At 37.0% G+C, this 24,907-nt stretch overlaps 1 protein-coding gene across 1 annotated transcript in view; it reads right to left on the bottom strand.

Annotated features, from left to right (window-relative positions):
• PCDH15 (protocadherin related 15) overlaps positions 1–24,907 on the bottom strand; it is an 898,514-nt gene that overhangs the window by 145,663 nt on the left and 727,944 nt on the right. The window contains exons 25-26 of the mRNA XM_052660663.1: positions 20,046–20,155; positions 16,685–16,825 (exon numbers count right to left, since the gene is read on the bottom strand). Coding sequence (XP_052516623.1) covers positions 16,685–16,825; positions 20,046–20,155 — 251 coding nt within the window. The remainder of the gene's footprint in view (positions 1–16,684; positions 16,826–20,045; positions 20,156–24,907) is intronic.

Genomic DNA, 24,907 nt, shown 5'->3' with positions numbered 1-24,907 from the left:
AAGGAAATTATATCTCCTGTCTTTAAGTTCTGGAACTCAATCATAGATGTAAGACTCTCAGACTATTAAATTGATAATAAAAGCATTATAAAATGTTTTCCACATGAAACATGGCTTTTTATGCATAACACGTGAATAAATGCATGTAATCTACATTTTAATTTAGAAAGCTTGACCGTCTATCTTTGGTATCATTTCAACAAGTCTCTTTCAGGATCAGTGGAAGAACGTTGCCCCAGTGCACTTAGCTTCAGAAATGTATTAAAATTCTATAACCATTTTAAAATCACATTTCCAAGCAAAGCTATTTTTACAATTCAATATTTTCTTGAACAGTTAAATTTTTGTTTCTTTAAAAATATAATTGTTTCAACTGTGTATTTATATAAAATGCTTACAGTGTTTGAGACAAAATAACATAGAGGATTTATGGCATTAATTTTCATATAGTCGTCTCTAAATTTGAAGTAAGAAAGCATGAATACAGCTTCAAAACTCTGGTAATATATTTATAGTACAGATATAAGGCTTTGAACATACCTGGGGTTTTAGGACTGGAAAAATAACGTGTGACATACTTCAGTGTTGTTACCTAAGTTATATGAGGATTGCTTTTGCAAGTCAGTCAATCATGAGTAAAGAGTCATTAGCATTATTTGTCATAGACCTTCTGTTTGGAACCAGAAAATCCAGGGAAATGAAACATATTACAAGCTTGCACCCTAAAGAAAAATCATAAAATGAAATCAAGAGCATTTGATTGTTTTAATATTAGTTTAAGGTTTATCTTAATTGTCCTGTCATTTGTTCCTGATTAAAAGGCTAGCTATTGCATCAAAACACAATGATATATTTATACAAAGCTACAGTTTTTCTTTCACATTTAAGGATAATTACAATTTTACTATAAAAGAAAAATTGCATTTCAATTGTGGCATTCCATATATCAAACTCAGTTATAATAAAATTGCATTTTATGTATTATTGCTTTCAGTTCAGTTCAGTCTCTCAGAGACGTCAGGCTATATGTGACCCCATGAATCGCAGCATGCCAGGCCTCCCTGTCCATCACCAACTCCCGGAGTTCACTCAGACTCACGTCCATTGAGTCAGTGATGCCATCCAGCCATCTCATCCTCCGTCGTCCCCTTCTCCTCCTGCCCCCAATCCCTCCCAGCATCAGAATCTTTTCCAATGAGTCAACCCTTCACATGAGGTGGCCAAAGTACTGGAGTTTCAGCCTTAGAATCCTTCCTTCCAAAGAAATCCCAGGGCTGATATCCTTCAGAATGGACTGGTTGGATGTCCTTGCAGTCCAAGGGACTCTCAAGAGTCTTCCAACACCACAGTTCAAAAGCATCAATATTTCAGCGCTCAGCCCTCTTCACAGTCCAACTCTCGCATTCATATATGACCACAGGAAAAACCATAGCCTTGACTAGACGGAACTTAGTCGGCAAAGTAATGTCTCTGCTTTTAAATATGCTATCTAGGTTGGTCATAACTTTTCTTCCAAGGTGTAAGCAGCATTTAATTTCATGGCTGCAGTCACCATCTGCAGTGATTTTGGAGCCCAAAAAAATAAAATCTGACACTGTTTCCACTGATTCCCCATCGATTTCTCATGAAGTGATGGGACCAGATGCCATGATCTTCGCTTTCTGAATGTTGAGCTTTAAGCCAACTTTTACAGTCTCTACTTTTACTTTCATCAAGAGGCTTTTTAGTTCCTCTTCACTTTCTGCCATAAGCGTGATGTCATCTGCATATCTGAGGTTATTGATATTTCTCCCAGCAATCTTGATTCCAGCTTGTGTTTCTTCTAGCCCAGCGTTTCTCATGATGTACTCTGCATATAAGTTAAACAAGCAGGGTGACAAAATACAGCCTTGACGTACTCCTTTTCCTATTTGGGACCAGTCTGTTGTTCCACGTCCAGTTCTAACTGTTGCTTCCTGACCTGCATATACATTTCTCAAGAGGCAGGTTAGGTGGTCTGGTATTCCCATCTCTTTCAGAATTTTCACAGTTTATTGTGATCCACACAGTCAAAGGCTTTGGCATAGTCAATAAAGCAGAAATAGATGTTTTTCTGGAACTCACTTGCTTTTTCCATGATCCAGTGGATGTTGGCAATTTGATTTCTGGTTCCTCTGCCTTTTCTAAAACCAGCTTGAACATCAGGAATTTCATGGTTCACGTATTGCTGAAGCCTGGCTTGGAGAATTTTGAGCATTAATTTACTAGCATGTGAGATGAGTGCAATTGTTTGGTAGTTTGAGCATTCTTTGGCATTGGCTTTTTTTGGGATTGGAATGAAAATTGACATTTTCCAGTCCTGTGGCCACTGCTGAGTTTTCAAAATTTGCTGGCATGTTGAGTGCAGCACTTTCACAGCATCATCTTATAGGATTTGAAATAGCTCCACTGGAATTCCATCATCTCACTAGCTTTGTTTGTAGTGATGCTTTCTAAGGCCCACTTGACTTCACATTCCAGGATGTCTGGCTCTAGATGGGTGATCACAGCATCGTGATTATCTGCGTCATGAAGATCTTTTTGTACAGTTCTTCTGTATATTCTTGCCACCTCTTCTTAATACCTTCTGCTTCTGTTAGGTCCATACCATTTCTGTCTTTTATTGAGCCCATCTTTGCATGAAATCTTCCCTTGGTATCTAATTTTCTTGAAGGGATCTCTAGTCTTTCCCATTCTGTTCTTTTCCTCTATTTCTTTGCATTGATCGCTGAAGAAGGCTTTTTTTTTTTTTTTTTAATCTCTTCTTGCTATTCTTTGGAACTCTGCATTCAGATCCTTATATCTTTCCTTTTCTCCTTTGCTTTTCACCTCTCTTCTCTTCACAGCTATTTGTAAGGCCTCCCCAGATAGCCATTTTGCTTTTTTGCTTTTCTTTTCCATGGGGATCGTCTTGATCCCTGGCTCCTGTACAATGTCAGGAACCTCATTCCATAGTTCATCAGGCACTCTATCTATCAGATCTAGGCCCTTAAATCTATTTCTCACTTCCACTGTATAATCATAAGGGATTCGATTTAGGTCATACCTGAATGGTTACTGGTTTTCCCTCCTTTCTTCAATTTAAGTCTGAATTTGGCAATAAGGAGTTCATGATATGAGCCACAGTCAGCTCCTGTTCTTGTTTTTGTTGCCTGTATAGAGCTGCTCCATCTTTGGCTGCAAATAATAGAATCAATCTCATTTCTGTGTTGACCATCTGGTGATGTCCACGTGTAGAGTCTTCTCTTGTGTTGTTGGAAGAGTGTGTTTGCTATAACCAGTGCATTTTCTTGGCAAAGCTCTATTAACCTTTGCCCTGATTCATTGCATTCCTTGGCCAAATTTGCCTGTTACTCCAGGTGTTTCTTGACTTCTAATTTGCATTCCAGTCCCCTATAATGAAAAGGATATCTTTTTTGGGTGTTAGTTCTAAAAGGTCTTGTAGGTCTTCACAGAACCATTCAACTTCAGCTTCTTCAGCATTACGGTTGGGGTATAGACTTGGAATACTGTGATATTGAATGGTTTGCCTTGGAAATAAACAGAGATCATTCTGTCATTCTTGAGATTGCATCCAAGTACTGCATTTCGGACTCTTTTGTTGACCATGATGGCTACTCCATTTCTTCTGAGGGATTCCTGCCCATAGTAGTAGTAGATATAATGGTCATCTGAGTTAAATTCACCCATTCCAGTCCATTATAGCTCACTGATTGCTAGAATGTCGACGTTCACTCTTCCAATCTCTTGTTTGACCACTTCCAATTTGCCTTGATTAATGGACCTGACATTCCAGGTTCCTATGCAATATTGCTCTTTACAGCATCGGACCTTGCTTCTATCACCAGTCACATCCACAGCTGGATATTATTTTTGCTTTGGCTCCATCCCTTCATTCTTTCTGGAGTTATTTCTCCACTATCTCCTGTAGCGTGTTGGGCACCTACTGACCTGGGGAGTTCCTCTTTCAGTATCCTGTCATTTTGCCTTTTCATACTGTTCATGGGGTTCTCAAGGCAAGAATACTGAAGTGGTTTGCCATTCCCTTCTCCAGTGGGCCACATTCTGTCAGACCTCTCCACCATGACCTGCCCATCTTGGGTTGCCCGGCAGGCATAGCTTAGTTTCATTGAGTTAGACAAGGCTGTGGTCCTAGCGTGATTAGATTGAATAGTTTTCTGTGAGTATGGTTTCAGTGCTTTTTTTTTTACATAAGGATAAAAATGGTTATCACTTTGTGTTAGAAATATTGACATAACGTTCTGTTGAAGTTCTCTTGGACATAGACTCCTGGAAATCTTTTTGGAACCAATAACTTTCATCCTGAAGACCCAAGAGAGATTGAGTTGGTTAAGGGAGACAGAGAATTTTTATAGTGCTATATGTCATTATGGGCTTTTCACATGGCACTAGTGGTAAAGATAATGCCTGGCTATGCAGGAGATGCAAGAGATGCAAGTTTGATTCCTGGGTTGGGAAGACCCCTTGTAGTAGGAAATGGTACCCTACTCTAATATTCTTGCCTGGAAAATTCCATGGACAGAGAAGCCTGGTGGGCTACAGTCCATGGGGCCACAAAGAGTCAGACATGACTGAGCGACTGAGCACATGTCAATTATATCTCAATAAATGTAGAAGAAAAGCATTTCTTCAGCTATATTATGCTCTCCAAACTTACCTAAATGGTGAGTTTAACAGGGACATATAGAATTTAGTTATAAAACCCTATTTTTTCTTTTTTGCTCTCCCTTTCATCCTGCTGACTTGAGGTGGTCTTTTTCCTGCTGTTATAAAACCTCAAGAGAGCATAATTTAAAAAAAAAAGACACAAAGTACTATTATCACATTGTTTTTTTTTTTTTTTTTAAAGATTCTCTATTTTAACATGTCAATCAATACTTCAAATGTCCTTTAAAGGTAAAACTTGTTCTTCCTTCCTAGCTAAGATGAGCTCCTAGAAAGTGTCCTGCCTTTGGAGAAGAGATTTATATTTTAATTACCTCTTCACCTATTCTTTTCTCCAGGGGATCTTCACAAATCAGGGATTGAACTCAAGTCTCCTGCATTGCAAGCAGATTCTTTACTATCTGAGGTACCAGGGAAACCCCACCTATTTACTAGCAGTTGTTGTTTTTTTCAACACTGTGAAACATATTGGAATAAATAATCCAAATTAACAGGAAACATTTGTTAAGGAGCAAATTCAACCAACTCTAGACTGTATAGTACTGGAGATTGAGGAGGAAAGATTGGTAAGGTAGGCAGGAAATTTTTTACTTAATTATTATTGAAAAATGGTTTGAACACTTTTGAGTCAGTCCTGTGTTTAAAACAGATTTTGTCAATGGGGCACTTTCAGCATTGGTGTGGTCTCCTGCTGTAACTTTAGTTTAAGAAGTGCTTTTCAATTACAGTTGACCTTTGAACAACATGGGCCAGAACTGCATGTGTCCACTTATTTTTCCATAGATATTTTGTAATCAGAAATATTACAGTACCATACAATCTAGAGTTGGTTGAATTTGCATTTAACAAATGCTTTCTGATAATTTGGATTATTTATTCATCTAGTATTCATTCATTTGATCATATATTTATTATATTGCCCACTGCTTTTAGAGAAGATTAATGAAATGTAAAAGATAAAATTTGGTATGTAAGAGATAGGGGAAAATGTATCTAGAAGCCCTGGATGAAAAATCTGAAATATTTGAGGGAAAATTTAGTCCTAAACTTGGTAAGAGTTATCACAGTGCAAAGACCTGAAAGGGCTGCATTGTACCAATTCTCTTACATTAATTGACTGTGAAAATGATTCCCCCGAGTCAACAAATATTTCAAATATCCCTGGATTAAGATATGCATTTACGGATTTGAGGAAGATTATTAAGGTGACAATGTAATATTTAATTATTTCTGCATCCTACTCATTAATAAAAGACAGAGATTTGCAGAGCCAAATACTGGGAGAAAGTATCCCATGAAATTGGCAATTTTAAAAAGTGACATAATGTCTTGCAGGAAGGTCTCCGTTTTGAGAAAGACTTGCTGTCACTTGTTTATAAAAGTGTCAGGCCTTCTAAGCAAATTCCCCCCTATAATCCACTCATGTGCAGGTTTTACCTGCCCCTACACAGTATAACCTTAAGGCTTGATATTTAGGGAGCTGCATTGCTTTACTGATTGCCATGCTGTTGTTTTTGTTGTTGTTGAGTTACTAAGTCACGTTCAACTATTTGGGACCTCATGAACTTTAGCATGTCAGGATGCTCTGTCCTTCACTTTGTCCTGGAGTTTGCTGAAGTTCATGTCCATTGAGTTGATGATGCTATCTAACCATCTATCCCCTGCTGCCCCCTTCTCCTTCTGTCTTCATTCTTTCCAAGCATCAGGGTCTTTTACAATGAGTTGGGTCTTTTATAATGAGTTGGCTCTTCACATCAGGTGGACAAAGTATTGGAGCTTCAGCTTCAGCATCAGTCCTTTCAGTGCACATTCAGGAAGATTTTGATTGACTGGCTTGATCTCCTTGCAATCTAAGGGACTCTAAAGAGTCTTCTCCAGCACCATAATTTGAAGGCATCAATTTTTCAGCACTCAGTCTTTTTTGTGATCCAAATCTCACAACCGTACATGACTGTTGAAAATATCATAGGTTTGACTTTACAGATTTCTATTGGCAAAGTGATGTCTCTGCTTTTGAATACACTATCTAGGTTCATCATAGCTTTTCTGGCAATGAGCAAGCCTCTTTTAATTTCATGGCTGCAGTGATTTTGGAAACCAAGAATATTAAAATCTGTCACTGCTTGCACTTCTTCCCTTTATATTTGCCTACACTGATACTCCTGCTAATACTTTTGTTGAAGGTAGCAGGGTCCTTGCCTCTGACCCAGAAGTTTGTTTATTATCTTTTATAAACATCCATAGAACTATGAAAGTGAAAGTTGTTCAGTCATATCTGACTCTTTGCAACTCCATGGACTATACAGCCCATGGAATCCTCTAGGCCAGAATACTGGAGTGGGTAGCCTTTCCCTTCTCCAGGATATTTTACCAATGAAGAGGTCAAACCCAGGTCTCTCACATTGCAGGTGTATTCTTTACCAGCTGAGCACAAAAGAAGTCCAAGAATATTGGAGTGGGTATCCTCTGTTCTTCAGGGCATCTTCCCAACCCATGAATGGAACCGGGGTCTCCTGCATTACAGGTGGATTCTTTACCAACTGAGCTATCAGGCAAACCCGATAGAACTATAATGGGCAGAATTATTAACTCCTGTAGTTATTTTTGTGAGTATTCTCCTGCTTTAATATCTTCTTTCTATTACCAAGCTTAAGTAGGGTAATAGAACATCAAATCCAAAGTCCACAGATAATATCTACAACTAAATAAGACAACAAGCTAGCCCTCAGATCACAGAATATGAGCTACTAGGAAAACAACTGACAGAAACTAGAGCTCTGTACTAAGTGTGTGATAAGTGTGCACATTAAGTGTGCAAGTGTGGTTAAAAACTATTTTTAAGGGAGTTCAAAGAAGATTAAGGGTTTCTGTTGGCCCTGAGAGCTGTTGAAACTCAAAATTACCAGTATGCACTAAGTGGAGAAGTTAGTAAGTTCTATGGACACAGTAGCAGTACAAAACTTCACACTAAGGAGAAAGGGACAAATTGGTGAAAGTAGAATAAAAATTGAACAGAACAGGCACTATAGGGGACAAGAAAAGGAAATGCCTTCAAGTTCAATGGGAGTGCAGAAGAAAGCAAACTGACTTCCAAAACTAAAGGATAATTTTTAACATTTATGAAAATGACTGAAACAGATATTTTAGATCTGGAAATTAGGAAAGTTATCCAGAAATTATTCCAAAAGATGAAAAAGATAAAAGACAGAAAGACATAAAATTCAAAAATTAGAAAAAGATCATGGTAACAAAAATAAATAAATAAATACAGAAGAATAAGCAAATTAATGTCTTAAAAGGCATTTTTTTCAGTTCAGTTCAATCTCACAGTCATGTCCAATCCTTTGCAATTCCAGGGATTGAAGATTCCCAGGCCTCCCTGTCCATCACCAACTCCCAGAGTTTACCCAAACTCAGTCCATTGAGTCAGTGATGCCATCCAACCATCTCATCCTCTGTCGTCCCCTTGTCCACCCACCTTCAGTCTTTCCCAGCACGAGGGTCTTTTCAAGAGTCAGTTCTTTTCATCAGGTGACAAAAGTAGTGGAGTTTCAGCTTCAGCATCAGTCCTTCTAGTGAATATTCAGGACTGAATTCTTTTAGAATGGACTGGTTGGATCTCCTTGCTGTCCAAGGGACTCTCAAGAGTCTTCTCCAATGTCACAGTTCAAAAGCATCAATTCTTTGGTGCTCAGCTTTCTTTGGAATCCAACTCTCACATCCATACATTACTACTGGAAAAGCCATAGCTATGACTAGATGGACCCTTGTTGGCAAAATAATGTCTATGCTTTTTAACATGCTGTCCAGGTTTTTCATAACTTTTCTTCCAAGGAGTAAGCATCTTTAAATTTCATGGCTGCAGTCACCATCTGCAGTGATTTTGGAGCCAAAAAACTAAAGTTTGTTACTGTTTCCACTGTTTCCCCATCTACCTGCCATGAAATGATAGGATCAGATGCCATGACCTTAGTTTTTGGAATGTTTAGTTTTAAGCCAACTTTTTCACTCTCCTCTTTCCTTTTCATCAGGATGCTCTTTAGTTCCTTTTCACTTTCTGCCATAAGGGTGGTGTCACCTGCATATCTGAAGTTATTGATATTTCTCCTGGCAATCGTGATTCCAGTTTGTGCTTCTTCCAGGCCAGCATTTCTCCTGATGTACTCTATATAAGTTAAATAAACAGAGTGACAATATACAGCCTTGACGTACTCCTTTTCTGATTGGAAACCAGTCTGTTTTTCATGTACAGTTCTAACTGTTGCTTCTTGACATGCATACAGATTTCTCAGGAGGCAGGTGAGGTGGTCTGGTATTCTCATCTCTTTAAGAATTTCTCACAGTTTGTTGTGATCCACCCAGCCAAAGGCTTTGGCATAATCAATAAAGCAGAGATAGATGTATTTCTCGGTCTTTCTTTTTCGATGAATCAACAGATGTTGGCAATTGGATCTCTGGTTCCTCTGCCTTTTTTAAATCCAGCTTGAACATCTGGAAGTTCATGGTTCATGTATCATTGAAGTATGGCTTGGAGAATTTTGAGTATTATTTTGCTAGCATGTGAGATGAGTGCAATTGTACGGTAGTTTGAGCATTCTTTGGCATTGCCTTTCTTTGGGACTGGAATGAAAACTGAACTTTTCCAGTCCTGTGGCCACTGCTGAGATTTTCAAATTTGCTGGCATATTGAGTGCAGCACTTTCACAGCATCATCTTCCAGGATTTGAAATAGCTCAACTGGAATTTCATGACCTCCAGTAGCTTTGTTTGTAGCAATACTTCCTAAGGCCCACTTGACTTCACATTCCAGGATGTCTGGCTCTAGGTAAGTGATTATCATGATTATTTGGGACATGAAGATCTTTTTTATATAGTTCTTCTGTGTATTCTTGCCACCTCCTCTTAATACCTTCTGCTTCTGTTAAGTCCATACTATTTCTGTCCTTTACTGTGCTCATCTTTGTATGAAATATTCCCTTGGTATCTCTAATTTTCTTGAAGAGAACTCTAGTCTTTCCCATTCTATTGTTTTCCCCTATGTCTTTGCATTGATCACTAAGGAAGTGATCAATCCTTGCTTATCTTGTCTCTCCTTGCTATTCTTTGGAACTCTGCACTCAAATGTGTATATCTTTCCTTTTCTACTTTTCCTTTGGCCTGTCTTCTTTTCACAGCTATTTGTAAGGCCTCCTCAGTCAATCATTTGGCCTTTTTGCATTTCTTTTTCTTGGTGATGGTCTTGATCACTGCCTCCTGTACAATATCAGGAACCTCCATCCATAGTTCCTCAGGAACTCTGTCTATCATATCTAATCCATTTGAATTTATTTGTCATTTCCAGTGTATACTAGTAAGGGATTTGATTTAAGTCATATCTGAATGGTCTAGTGGTTTTCCCTACTTTCTTCAATTTACGTCTGAATTTGGCAATAAGGAGTTCATGATCTGAACCACAGTCAGCTCCTGGTGTTTTTTTTGTTTTGTTTTGTTTTGTTTTGTTTTTGCTAACTGTATAGAGTTTCTCCATCTTTGGCTTCAAAGAATATAATCAGTCTGATATCATTATTGACCATCTGGTGGTGTCCATGTGGAGAGTCTTCTCTTATGTTTTTGGAAGAGGGTGTTTGCTATGACCAGTGTGTTCTCTTGGCAAAACTCTATTAGCCTTTGCCCTGCTTCAATCCATACTCCAAGGCCAAATTTGCCTGTTACTCCAGTTATCTCTGCAGAAGGCACTAGCAACCCACTCTAGTACTCTTGCCTGGAAAATCCCATGGACAAGGAGCCTGGTAGGCTGCAGTCCATGGGGTTGCTGGGAGTCAGACCCGACTGAGCGACTTTACTTTCACTTTTCACTTTCATGCATTGGAGAAGGAAATGGCAACCTATTCCAGTGTCTTGCCTAGAGAATTCCAGAGATAGAGGAGGCTGGTGGGCTGCTGTCTATTGGGTCACACAGAGTTGGACACGACTGATGCGACTTAGAAGCAGCAGTGGCAGCCAGGTATCTCTTGACTTACTATTTTTGCATTCCAGTCCCCTAGAAAGAAAAGGAAATCTATTTTGGGTGTTAGTTATAGAAGGTCTTGTGGGACTTCATAAAACTGTTAAACTTTAGCTCCTTCAGCTTTATTGGTGGGGGCATAGACTTGGATTACCATGATACTGAACGGTGTGCCTTGGAAACGAATAGAGATCATTCTGTCTTTTTTAATATCGCATCCAAGTACCGTGTTTTAGACTCTTTTATTGGCTATGATGGCTACTCCTTTTCATCTAAGGGATTCTTGCCCACAGCACTAGATATAATGTTCATCTGAGATAAATTCACCCATTCCAGTCCATTTTAGTTCGCCGATTCCTGAAATGTTGATGCTCACTCTTGCCATCTCCTGTTTGACCACTTCCTGTTTGCCTTGATTCATGGACCTAACATTCCAAGTTCCTATGCAATATTGCTCTTTACAGCATCGGACTTTACATCCATCACCAGTCACACCCACAACTGGGTGTTGTTTTTACTTTGCCTACGTCTGTTCATTCTTTCAGGAGTTATTTCTCCACTGATCTCCAGTAGCATATTGGGCACCTACCAACCTGGGGAATTCATCTTTCAATGTCCTAACTCTTTGCCTTTTCTTTCTGTTCATGGGGTTCTCAAGGCAAGAATACTGAAGGGGTTTGCCATTCCCATCTCCAGTGGACCATGTTTTGTCAGAACTCTCCACCATGACCCTTCCATCTTGGATGGCTCTATACAGCATGGTTCATACTTTCATTGATAAAGGCATTTTTTAAAAAGATGCAAAAATAGTTCATAAACAAAAAGAGGAGCTATGAAAGTAAAACATATCCAACAGCTCATAAATTAGAGTGTTTTCTTTAAAAAGCCTAAACAAAATGAAGATATTTAGATTAGAGAGAAGGGGATATAGAAATTTTTCACTTTTATAATAAGCAACTCCATATTGAAAAATAAATTATTAAAACAGAAAAAAATAATAAAATAAAGAATTCATAAAAACTTTTCTGAAGACTTGGATGGATATACTACATATATGCAGAAATAAAGTAGAATTGTCAGTATGGAATGTATTCTAATAACAGAACTGGACATTAAAAAATAATAAATTATTTGGAAATTCAGAAATAAGACCAACACCCATTGGAAAAGAAAGAGATTTTCATTATACTTTTTGACATTAGTGCTTCATGTAAGAAGCAAATGCATTGAAATATTTAAGTCAAAGAAAGAAACTGAGTCAAGGGTTTTATATCTAGCTATATTTAGGTTCAATTATTAGGGTCTGTTCTTCCCTGGCAGCTCAGAGAGTAAAGAATCTGCCTACAATGTAGGAGACTTGGGTTCAATTCCCAGGTAGGTAAGATTCCCTGGAGAAGGGAATGATTACCCATTCCAGTATTCTTGCCTACAGAATTCCATTGACAGAGGAGCCTGACAGGTTACAGTCCATGGGTTTGCAAAGAGTCAGACATGACTGAGCCACTCAAACTTTTTTTATTTAGGCCTCAGACAAACTTTGATTAATGCACAAGAACACAGGAAATGGTGTTCTTGGGAGTCTGCTAGAGAACAAGCTATAGATAACAAAATGATTATCTTATTGGTTTTAATAGGGGTAAAACACCATTACTTCAAATTAGATGCGTGGGAAAAGGAAATAAATAAAACAAGCATCGTAGTAAAAAATATTAAAAAAGTAGTATTTTTTTTTTTTAAGGAAACTAAGTATATTATGTTAAGTAGAAGCAAGCATTAGAACAAGACTTGGCTATCTCTTGATATTGAGGAATTTTTTTTTTTTCAATTTGGGGAGAGTAATAAGGGTATTCTGATTAAGTTTTAAGAGTTTTTACCTTAAAGAGATACATATTGAAATATTTACAGAGGAACTATTATGTCTTGTCCTGTTTAAAAATAATGATGTGAGACAATAAATGAAAGATTTCCTAAGACTCAGTGAAGTTGGTTATTTGATATGTTGAAGTTTATTATAATAGTTTGCAATTTTATTTAGGTTTGAAAGTTCCTTACTGAAAAATTAAAATGTTTTAAGAACTACTATCAAACTTTGTAAATGTGTTCTAAAAATGTTTGTACTTTATTAATTTGCATTTAAATACTATATTCTTTTATAGCATAGTTGTAAAGCTTACTTTTTTGGGTGTTAGTTCTAAAAGGTCTTGTAGGTCTTCATAGAACCATTCAACTTCAGCTTCTTCAGCGTTACTGGTTGGGGCACAGACTTGGATTACTGTGATACTGAATGATTTGCCTTGGAAAAAAGTTAGCTTAAAGCTCAACATTCAGAAAACGAAGATCACGGCATCTGGTCCCATCACTCCATGGGAAATAGATGGGGAAACAGTGGAAACAGTGTCAGACTTTATTTTTGGGGGCTCCAAAATCACTGCAGATGGTGATTGCTGCCATGAAATTAAAAGACGCTTGCTCCTTGGAAGAAAAGTTATGACCAACCTAGATAGCATATTCAAAAGCAGAGACGTTACTTTGCCGACTAAGGTCCGTCTAGTCAAAGCTATGGTTTTCTCAGTAGTCATGTATGGATGTGAGAGTTGGACTGTGAAGAAGGCTGGGCGGTGAAGAGTCAATGTTTTTGAAATGTGGGGTTGGAGAAGACTCTTGAGAGTCCCTTGGACTGCAAGGACATCCAACCAGTCCATTCTGAAGGAGATCAACCCTGGGATTTCCTTGGAAAGAATGATGCTAAAGCTGAAGCTCCAGTACTTTGGCCACCTCATGCGAAGAGCTGACTCATTGGAAAAGACTCTGATGCTGGGAGGGATTGGGGGCAGGAGGAGAAGCAGACGACCCAGGATGAGATGGCTGGATGGCATCACTGACTCGAAGGACACGAGTCTGAGTGAACTCCGGGAGTTGGGGATGGACAGGGAGGCCTGGCGTGCTGCGATTGATGGGGTAGTAAAGAGTCGGACATGACTGAGCGACTGAACTGAACTGAACTGAAAGCTTGCTTTGAAAAGTATTTCATTAATAAATTCTTAGTAAAGAAATTACAATAAAATACTTATTTTGAAATTTAATACTTCAAAATTAAATTTATTCTGTTTATTACCTTTATTCATTGTAGAGCTAAAGATAATAGAGCAGTTGATTCTAAAGAAGAGATGAACCTTTAAATGATGAATTAATTAACCTCAATTAACATAATGCTATTATTATTTCCATAGTTAATGAGCAGAGTTTTATTATAGGTCATTAACAGTTATTAATAAGTGAAACTGTGTTAGAAATACTACTTGGGTTTATATTTCAGACTCAAGAAACAAAGTCATGAAACGTTAATGATAATATTCAAAGCATTAGGCATTAAAGTAACATTTAGCTTTCAGGCTTCACACATTTCTGAGAGGATAATTCATGAATTTACTAATTGGTCTCACTCTGCATGAATATAGGGCACGTATATGTATACATGAGTATATAAGCTAAACTTTTATTAGTCTCAGATTTCCATTTAAATTACAGTAATGAGAACTAGTTTATTATACTCATATATAAGATATCAATATGTTTTTATTCCTAGAAATCAGACCTATTTTTTAAAATTTATTTTATTTTACTTTACAATACTGTATTGGTTTTGCCATACATCAATATGAATCCACCATGGGTGTACACGTGTTCCCAATCCTGAACACCCCCCCTCCCACCTCCCTCCCCATAACATCTCTCTGGGTCATCCCAGTACACCAGCCCCAAGCATCCTGTATCCTGCATCGAACGTTGCAAAATGCTGGATTCTACAACTTAAATTCTTTCAAAGAAAGATGATAGATGGTATTCAATTAATTTTTACATTTATTTTTATTTGCAATAGGCAGCTTATGTTATGTAATTTAGAACTGTTCTAACCTTTCAACTCTTGATTTAGTCAATTCAATTACAATTTGAGGCATTCTCTATATTTTCTAAAAATGCATTTGCCTCCAGTTAAAGATTTTAAAAACTCAAATAACTGGACTGCTATTTTTAAACAACTTAGTTATCTAGTGATGAATAATCACTGAAAACCATTTAATGCCTTTAACTTCAAAGACATACTATATATAATCTGATGTTTTCAATGATTTGGTTGTGCTTTTACAAACAACTGTGCAGCCCTCTACATTCGACCAGTGAGTGAGATTTGAGATTAAAAAAAAACAGATAAATGAATTATTTTATGATCATCTGTTCAATTACAAACTGATACAGAACATTCTATAGTACATCTTTTGCTCTTACTCCCACTTTGTTCACTTTTCTCTTACATTGCTGGGGTGCTCTCTCTCTCTCTCTCTCTGGCATTCATATGAGTACTCTTGCCCTGTCTCAGAGTCTCTTCCTCTTTCCACTTTCCTCTTTTAAGATGCTGACTGATGGAATGTTGTGAGAAGATGTCCACAAGTGGGCTCAGAGTAAGATGTGAATATTTTATTACCTGTTTTGTACTTTATACCTTCTCTGGGCATGTATCTGCTCGTGGTTAAATTAAATATGGTTTTCTTGGCTTTTCTGGGGTCTAAAAAATTTTCCCATTCTTTATAATAGTTGACATATAATAATGTTAAGTGACAAAAAGATGGATTGTTTAACTTGCAAAGATGTATAATCTCAATCAATGTAAAAGAACAGTGTTTATCCCATTATCTGGCTTCCCTGGTGGTTCGTATGATAATTGCCTGCAATGCAGGAGACCTGGATTTGATCCCTGGGTCTGGAAGATTCCCTGGAGAAAGAAATGGCAACCCATGCCAGTATTCTTGCCTGGAGAATTCCATGGACAGAGGAGCCTGGCAGGCTACAGCCCATGGGTTCAGAAAGAGTTGGGTATGACTGAGTAACTAACACTCCTTACTTACAGCTCTGGGCACATAGTGAGCACTTAACAAAGGAGTTGTTGCTATAAATAAGTTTAAAATTTGAGAAAAAAGTCCTTTGTCAATGTATTGACATTCTCTCTTCATGTATTCTCTCTTCACCATCCTATTATATTATCAGTAACATCTCTCAGAATCTATGCTGGTCCTCTTCATAAATTGGCTTTTATTCAGTTTTCTGTATACATAAGCTGTATTATACTGAAATGCTGAAGAAAGATTTTGGAGTCAAAAGATAGCTTAAATCTCCTACTTTTCATTTACTGACAGTGACATTTTTTAAAAAATCACTTAACCTTTTCTTGTCTTTGTAGAATGGGAATAATAAATCTCATTTCCTAGAAATGGATGTGAATTAAATATAATGCTATGTATAAATTATAATAAATGTTAGTCATTCTTTTTGAAATGCATTTCCCTCAGCTCTCAGAAAATACAAAGTACCAGAAGCCACGCAATTCAGGGAATGTAATAGTAATCCTGTGCCCATTAAAAATATACACTCCAAGGGGTTAGCCTTCACAGTGTGATTAAGAATAAGCTTTTTTTTTTTCTTTTAATGAAACATATACTGGCAATGATAGCATTTCAATAAAATTGTACAAAAATTTTGAAAATATTGTGTTATTACCTTGACATTTAAGGATTATGAAATCATTGTCTGCATTGCCATACTGTTGTTATTTAGTGGCTAAGTCATATTTGACTCTTTGCAATCCCATAGACTATAGCCCACCACACTCCTCTGTCCATGGGATTTTTCCAGGCAAGAATACTGAAGTGGGTTGCCATTTCCTTCTCCAGGGGATCTCCCCCAACCCAGCGATCAAATCTGTGTTCGCTGCATCAGCAGGTGGATGCTTTACTTCTGAACCAGTGGGGAAGCCTGAATGGTCATGTGTCAATTCTTAAAATGAATGAGCAATCATCTTCAAGTGTTAATGAACAGCCTGCAATCTCCACTGAGGATTTTATTTTAGATATTTGTATTTCGTTGGAAAATAAGTAAAAACACCATAAAACTCTTGTAAAATTCTTAAATAACACAACTTACTTTTTGAAGGAACTCGGAGATTGGCGAGGACCACTTCCAGGGAATCAGCTTGAACTCGAAGTACATAGCTTGTCCTTGTTTCATAATCGAGAGGGGCATTCACGTAGATTACTCCTGTGATGTTATTGATTCCAAACTTATCTAGAATCAAAATACAATTCCTTTGTCACTCTCTTCATACTATAAGGGAAAATAATTCTCTTTAAAAATCACTGTGATTTTAAAAACACATATAATAAGAGTAACACATCAAAGTGACAAAATTAAGGCTTTGGGAAACTCTGTTTCAGCTCTAGAAATTATCAACATCAGTGTTTCCCTAAATGCATGATTTGAAATTCTAGGGGTTGTTTTGTGATTGTCCTGGAAACTGATGTTTCTCTGGTCAATTAAGTCTGTGAAACAATGTATACTGAATTTTTCACCATAGATACACATTATCTTCTACCATAGCAAATGCTTCTAGAAGTCTTGTTTCCCAATGTTCATCACAGCATTGTTTATAATAGCCAGGACATGGAAGCAACCTAGATGTCCATCAGCAGATGAATGGATAAGAAAGCTGTGGTACATATACACAATGAAGTATTACTCAGCCATTAAAAAGAATACATTTGAATCAGTTCTAATGAGGTGGATGAAACTGGAGCCGATGATACAGAGTGAAGTAAGCCAGAAAGAAAAACACCAATACAGTATATAACACATATATATGGAATTTAGAAAGATGGTAACGATAACCCTGTAGCGAGACAGCAAAAGAGACACAGATGTATAGAATAGTCTTTTGAACTCTGTGGGAGAGGGAGGGAGAGGGTGGGATGATTTGCGAGAATGGCATTGAAACATGTATAATATCATGCAAGAAACAAATCGCCAGTCTAGATTCTATGCAGGATATAGGATGCTTGGGGCTGGTGCACTGGGATGACCCACAGAGATGGTATGGGAAGGGAGGTGGGAGGGGGGTTCAGGATTGGGAACACATGTACACCTGTGGTGGATTCATGTTGATGTATGACAAAACCAATACTGTATTGTAAAGTAAAATAAAGTAAAAAAAAAAAAAAAAAAGAAATCCACTAACTTTTGTTTAAATACATATTTTATGATGCTGTTGGATTATTATACTTTTCATGATTTAATATATCTTATTATCCTGCGGATTTAGTGTTCTTCTAAGAACATGAGGGAACTGGCACCCCACTCCAGTACTCTTGCCTGGAAAATCCCATGGACAGAGGAGCCTGGTGGACTGCAGTCCATGGGGTCGCTAAGAGTTGGACATGACTGAGCGACTTCACTTTCACTTTTCACTTTCATACATTGGCAAAGGAAATGGCAACCCACTCCAGTGTTCTTGCCTGGAGAATCCCAGGGTCAGGGGAGCCTGGTGGGCTGCCATCTCTGGGGTCACACAGAGTTGGACACGACTGAAGCAACTTAGCAGCAGTAGCAGCATCAATACAAATATAGTTTAATAGTTATTTTTAAATATTACTTATTATTTTAAATAGCTTAAAATATTTGGCTCTGAAGTTTATTTTTTAGAATAAATTTGATCATACAGATTTGAGTGATGAGCAGAGCACACTGGCAAACTTTATAATATCCTACCTCTTTCACTCTGTCTTTTCCTCACTTTGGTTTTCTCTACAGCATTTCTAACTGCCTAAATACTATATATTCATTAGCTTGATCGTTGTTCTTGTCCAGCACCTTTTATTGGATTGTTAAAGTCTATAATGATGATGATAATGATGTGTCCTCAGTTGTGTCCAACTCTGCAACCCCATGGACTGCAGCTCACCAGGCTCTTCTGTCCATGGAATTTTCCAGGCAAGAGTACTGGAGTGGGTTGCCATTTTCTTCTCCAGGGGATTTTCCCAACCCAGGGATCAAAACTGTGGCTCCTGCTGCATCTCCTGCATTGCAGACAGATTCATTACCACTGAGACACTATTGTGTTCAGTTCTTTCTCCTTAACTGCTGGAAGGTACTGAGTACATGATAAATGCTCAATAGGATTAGTAGACTAAATTGACAAGCAAATGAATTGAATGTAAAAATAATCATTGTGGTGGAGTGAGGATAATAATTAGAACCACCTGTCTATATTGCAGGAAGAGAACAAATTGAATCACAGAGAAAACTCATAAGAACAAATTGAGAAAACCATAAGCTTCAGTCAGATGTAACTTTATGGTAAAAGGAAAGTCAGTAATATTTAGGGAGGAGGCATAATAGCAAAGGTGAAACAAAGTAAGTCAATAAGAAAAGTACAATATTTAGCACTTGCTTTAGGGGCAATAACTTTTAGTAATGATTGAAATACTTTTATTTATAAAAGTTGAAAACAACTTTCATAATTCCTTGCCAACTGCTTTACAATATTAACATCTCCTAATTTAATATTGAAATTCATGTGTTTATGAAACATATATTAGCTTTTTCTTAACCGCCTACAACATTCCAGGCCATTTAACTCATAAAAGGGAAAACCAGAGGACAACTAACTGTGGGTAATAGGGAAAAAAAGAATCAATATGCTAATATAAAACTGAGTCACAAACTTATTCTCATAGGCTAGCAAGCCAATCTGTTCTCTGTGAAAAGTGATTGGTAGAGAAAATGAAACTATTTATTTACTTACAACTGTTGATTATATGTTTGCTTTACTGAGGAATCACACAAAATGCACATGACTTTCATCATGCATGTGGCTCTCTGGTCATCCACAGTTATTTTTGTTCCTAAAATATCTTCCAGATTAGCTATGACATTGGTTATATATGGCACAGAACAATGGTAAAAGACTACTATAGAAAATGATTATGACCAAAAGCTGAAAGTACATATGCATTAATTTTGAATAAATGTCATTAAATATCGCTAAATCAGGGGGAGGTGAAGGCTTTCAGAACTGGATATTGAGTATTCCCTAGTGGAAATTAATAGCCTTTGTAAATATAACTGGATTTTTAATCAGATTTAATGCATAATTATATTTAAGTTAGACACATCTTACTAGAAAGATAAACAGTAATGAAATCTGAGAGATTGTATGGGGACGGAGGTGGGAGGGGGGTTCAGGATTGGGAACACATGTACACCTGTGGCGGATTCATGTTGATGTATGGCAAAGCCAATACAGTATCGTAAAGTAAAATAAACTAAAATTAAAAAAATGAAATTTATTCCAAATCTAAGTATATTGTTTTATGATGAAAAGTGTTAGTCACTCAGTTGTGTCCAACTCTGTGCAACCCCATGGAGTGTAGCTTACCAGTCTTCTTTGTCCATGGAATTCTCTAGGCAAGAATGCTGGAATGGGTTGCCATTTGACTAAACATATACTCACCCTCTTCATTTCCTGCAACAATGGAGTATACAATGCTCTGATTGATGGCCGCAGCAGAAATTACACCCACCATAGTCCCTCTGGTTGCAAGTTCACTTACTGGAGGAGGTCTGCAGGGTGTAAGAGAACATAATTTATTTGTATTGTCCATTTCCTCATGATGGAGCTTTGTATTTAATAATAGAATATGTTAATTTGAGTTTGTTATTATTTGAATAGTACTATTTTTGAACTTTTCAACAAAATACTGCATTCAGACCCTAGGTCTTACAAGCTGTGTTCAAAATTATGCAAATGTTCTTCATTAAGAATGTCTTGTCATCTGTACATTACTGCTTCAGCATCTCCAAAAAACTGTACAAAATTCATTTTGCTTGTCTCTGAAAAAACTTCTGAATAGAATGCAATAGGTAGATACAATGTGCTATCTCAAGTTGCTGAAGAAAAATATTGCTTTTATGTTGGTAATATTAGCATATTTAAGCAAACGACCTTCAGATTCTTTCTAGTCTAGTCCTTATCCTTGCTCTACTATAAAACTTTAACTGTCCTAAAAGTATTTGAATGGATGAAATCATAAAATTAATATTTCTTTTGACTTATTTTACTTAGCTTTAACCATATTATGCTCCCCCATACAGTGATACTTAATTTTATTTATTTAAAACATTTCATTAAACTATAGTTGATTTACAATGTTATATTAACTTCTGCTACATGTAAAAGTAACTCATTATACATATATAGTCTTTTTCTTATTTTTTTTTCCATTACAATTTATTACAGGATATGGAATATAGTTCTCTGTGTTATATAGTAGGACCTTTTCTTTATTCATTCTGTAGTTAGTAATTTTCATGATACTTAATTTTAAAAATATATTTTCAGCAACATATCATCTCATATTCTAACATTCCATTTTATTTTACAATATTGGTCACTGTAAATAGGCTATTACAACTTTATTTTCATAAACCAATGAAAATAATCTCACTTATAATTCACTGATACTTATATCATCCAGCTTCAACATATTTAGAAAATTTTTAAACATAAAGTTCAGAATCTTGTTATAGTCCAATCAATCTAAGCCATCTGATTTCTATAAGATTTAGCCTCTTTTCTCAAACTGATAAGATAAATCCTACTGTCACTCTTTTATGTGGCCTTTTATCTTTCACTACTTACTCTTTCAATATTATCCTTCATTTTTATCACCATCTTCTGAGTTTTTCTAATCTAATCTAGATTATATTATACAATTATATATTGTACTTAATGAAGCCTTTTATAACAAATTCTGAGCTACCAATATAGTATGAAAAATTAATTACTTGCAATCCTTCATAAACATCTTGTCCAAAATATTATGTTCTTTGCCACTGTACTCCATATACTTGACAGACTAAAATTACTTAAATGTAAAATGGCCTATCTTGCAGATAACTGCTATAGCACCTAATGATGGTCCACATCTCCACTGCATCGTCAATAACTATTTCTTGATAAAGTGTAAGAACTAATCTTTATGATTTTAATACAATTAAATTTATACATTTATTTACTTGTTTAATTTTGCTTCTCTGCATATTTTCTGTCTTCTTTTTTAATAGCATCCAGGTATAGTTTTGGATAACCATACTCTTTTATTATTAGTCTAACTGTTTTGGGTAGAACTGACTGACTTGATGGACATGAATTTGAGAAAGCTCTGGGAGCTGGTGATGGACAGGGAAGCCTGGCATCCTACAGTCCATGAAGTCGCAAAGAGTTGGACAGGACTGAGTGACTGAACTAAACTGACCAAATCCCCAGTAGATATGCATAGACACATTACCCAGCTCTGGCTAATGAGGGCATTTTACGTTTATTGCTCATGTTCATCTGTGACAGATGTCTCATGCAAACCCAATGAAAGGCTTGACCAAGAATGTTACTGTAACCAATAAAACACACACAAAAAAGAGTTTTGTTGTTGTTGGCTAGAATGTTAATGTTTGTGCCTATAAGAAATTTCTTGTTAACAATACCAACACAAATGGAATAACTAAAGGTTGAAAATATACCCACTACACTTTGATTAGTATTCTAAATGCTGTTATACTTAAAGCTGGGTAAACTCATCATTTCAGTTACTATTAGTAAAACAAAATTCTCCTGCATTTCTCCTTTTATCTAGTATTTCAGTCCCTTGAAATCAAGAGTTCCAATTTAAAAAAATGTTTAGATTAAAAAAATGTTTAGTTAAAAAAAGATACATTCACCCAAGCAGGCACTTTTAAAGAAAGTTATCTGAGATAATACAATTTTATTTTATAAGCAATTCATCTAGACATTGTCACAGTGTCACTTCAGTGAAATAGGGGTGACTTTTGTATCCTTGAACTAAAATGACAGTTGTCTACCACAAAAAAGTAAGGCCCTTAGAAAAGTGACACTAAGATTATTTTGATGGACTAATTTGATTATGAATAGAAATCTTTTGTGTGATATTTTAGATTATAAGCAAACATTGAAACTAATTGCTATTTGCCACATTGGCTTGTGGTTGACCTCAGTAATTATGAACTCATTAAACCTGGAAAGGATTAAAATTAGTGAGCTATGGAAACACAGCATGATCCTCCGTAATCTTCCACCTTGGTAGCCCTACCCTTGTGTATCCCTTTCTCTTTGTTGGAGGGTCAGACTGTGACTTTTCTCTAATGAACAGAATACAGCAAAGAAGATGGGGTGTCACTTCAGTGATTATGTTACATAAGATTATGACTTTTCATTCTTGCTCGTAGACTCTGATTACCTCCCTTGCTGGATTTAATGAAGTGAGTGGCCATGTGAGATGGTGCTGCTGCTGCTAAGTCACTTCAGTCATGTCCAACTCTGTGTGACCCCATAGACAGCAGTCCACCAGGCTCCCCCATCCCTGGGATTCTCCAGGCAAGAACACTGGAGTGGGTTGCCATTTCCTTCTCCAACGCATGAAAGTCAAAACTGAAAGTAAAGTCGCTCAGTTGTGTCCAACCCTCAGCGATCCCATGGACTGCAGCCCTCCAGGCTCCTCCATCCATGGGATTTTCCAGGCAAGAGTAATGGAGTGGGGTGCCATTGCCTTCTCCGTGTGAGATGGTGAGTTCTGACCAACAATCAGCAAGCAACTGAGACCCTCACTCTAACATCCATGTGGAACTGAACCCAATCAACAAAAGCATGAGCTTGGAGGTAGACTGTTCTCTTGTTAAGCCTCAGTGAGATTCTAGCCCCAGACAACATTCTGACTAAAACCTGTGTGAGAATGTGAAACAGAGGACACAGATAACACCTTCCTAACCTACTGAAACTTAAAGATGCTAAGTGTGTTGTTTTAATTCATTGTTTTTTTTTCAAGAATTGAAAATCTTTTTTTATGTATAACAAAAGCTCCAAATGATACCAACAGTCCACTTTATGGACACACCAGATTAAGAGGAACTCCCCCATATGTGCCCAAGAAGTAAAGATAAAAATATTTGTGCAAAATTCTACTAGCAAAACATTACATAAATATTTACTATCCATCACAAGAAAAATCAATACATTGTGGCATACTCTCACTGTAGAACTTAGAGAGCAGTGGAAATTAAAATGAAGCTACGTACATTAACATGAATAAAGCAAAACAAAAAACTGTGTTGAATATAAAAAAATAAAAGTTCCAGTAGGTTATATACAGTATGGTAACATTTATATAAAAGTTAAAACATGCTAGTAATATTACATATTGCTTAAGGATTTATACATATATTGTAGAAGCATAAAACTGTGATTGAGATTATGAATACCAAATCTAGTGCAGTAATTTTAAAAGGACTAACAGATCACAATAGCAAAATGTTAACAGTCTGCATGGTAGGTAATTACATGGATATTTTTATGTTATAAATTTCAGAATAGAAAAATGTTATTCAACTTAGTGATCTAAACTACATGTGTGTTAAAATGAAGTCACACCTGCAAAAGCTCTGGATGAAAGTAGAAAGTGCTCTGAAATTAAGTTTTCATGATCAGGGGCAAGATGGAAAATTATTTTCTTAATCTACTTGATTCTCTTTGGGATGGAGGCAGGGCCAATTTGAAACTCAGTGCATCAGGGTACAGACATTCTGGATCAACATGATCAATGTCTATCCTTTACTCAACTTCAAAGGTCAGAGAGAAGGAACATAGGAGGATGTATAGAAGGGAGCATGTTCATGATGAAGTCGGGAAAGTAGAGTGAAGGGAGGGGCATCTTGAGTCATCTCTAGTCCTTATAGCTTCTTTCACTTGAGCCCCTTGCACAAGGAGGGAGGCAGTGTATCACAGGGTATATAGGACCTATTAGTTTCCACTACCTGTGGAAGTAAGTGACTATGAAACTGATCACCTATACCACTTTGAAGCCCAGGAGGAAAGCCACAAAGATATAGGCAGGCATCTCTGGACCTGTGCGCCCGGTGGGTTTGTATATGTCCTGCATTGCTGTGGACAATATGAGGCTGGCCTGGATGGGAGGCTGGGTCTCATGCTGCACCTTACAGGTAAATACACATTCAGACTCCTGCACTGCGACATTCAACAAATTCAAGCTTTCCAAGGTGTAGGTCCCCTCACTGTTCTGCTTGGACAGGGGTTACACAGCTCCCTTGAACATATGGCAGTTCTCCAATCAGCTGAGATGCACATTCTGTGGATAGAATCTCTGCACGTGGCAGGTAACTGCTACCCCATCCAAGGAATGTGAAGACGGACACAGTCACTGTAGAGGGGACTGTCACAGCCCAGAGAAAGCAGAAAATTACCATTGGAAGTTGACCATGGGAACCAGCAAGCTCCCTAAGGATAGG

The sequence above is a fragment of the Budorcas taxicolor genome, chromosome 23, assembly GCF_023091745.1.
Source record: "Budorcas taxicolor isolate Tak-1 chromosome 23, Takin1.1, whole genome shotgun sequence".
Lineage (NCBI taxonomy): Eukaryota > Metazoa > Chordata > Mammalia > Artiodactyla > Bovidae > Budorcas > Budorcas taxicolor.
The sequence above is the reverse complement of the archived record's forward strand: the minus strand, read 5'-3'. Positions and strand labels throughout refer to the sequence as shown.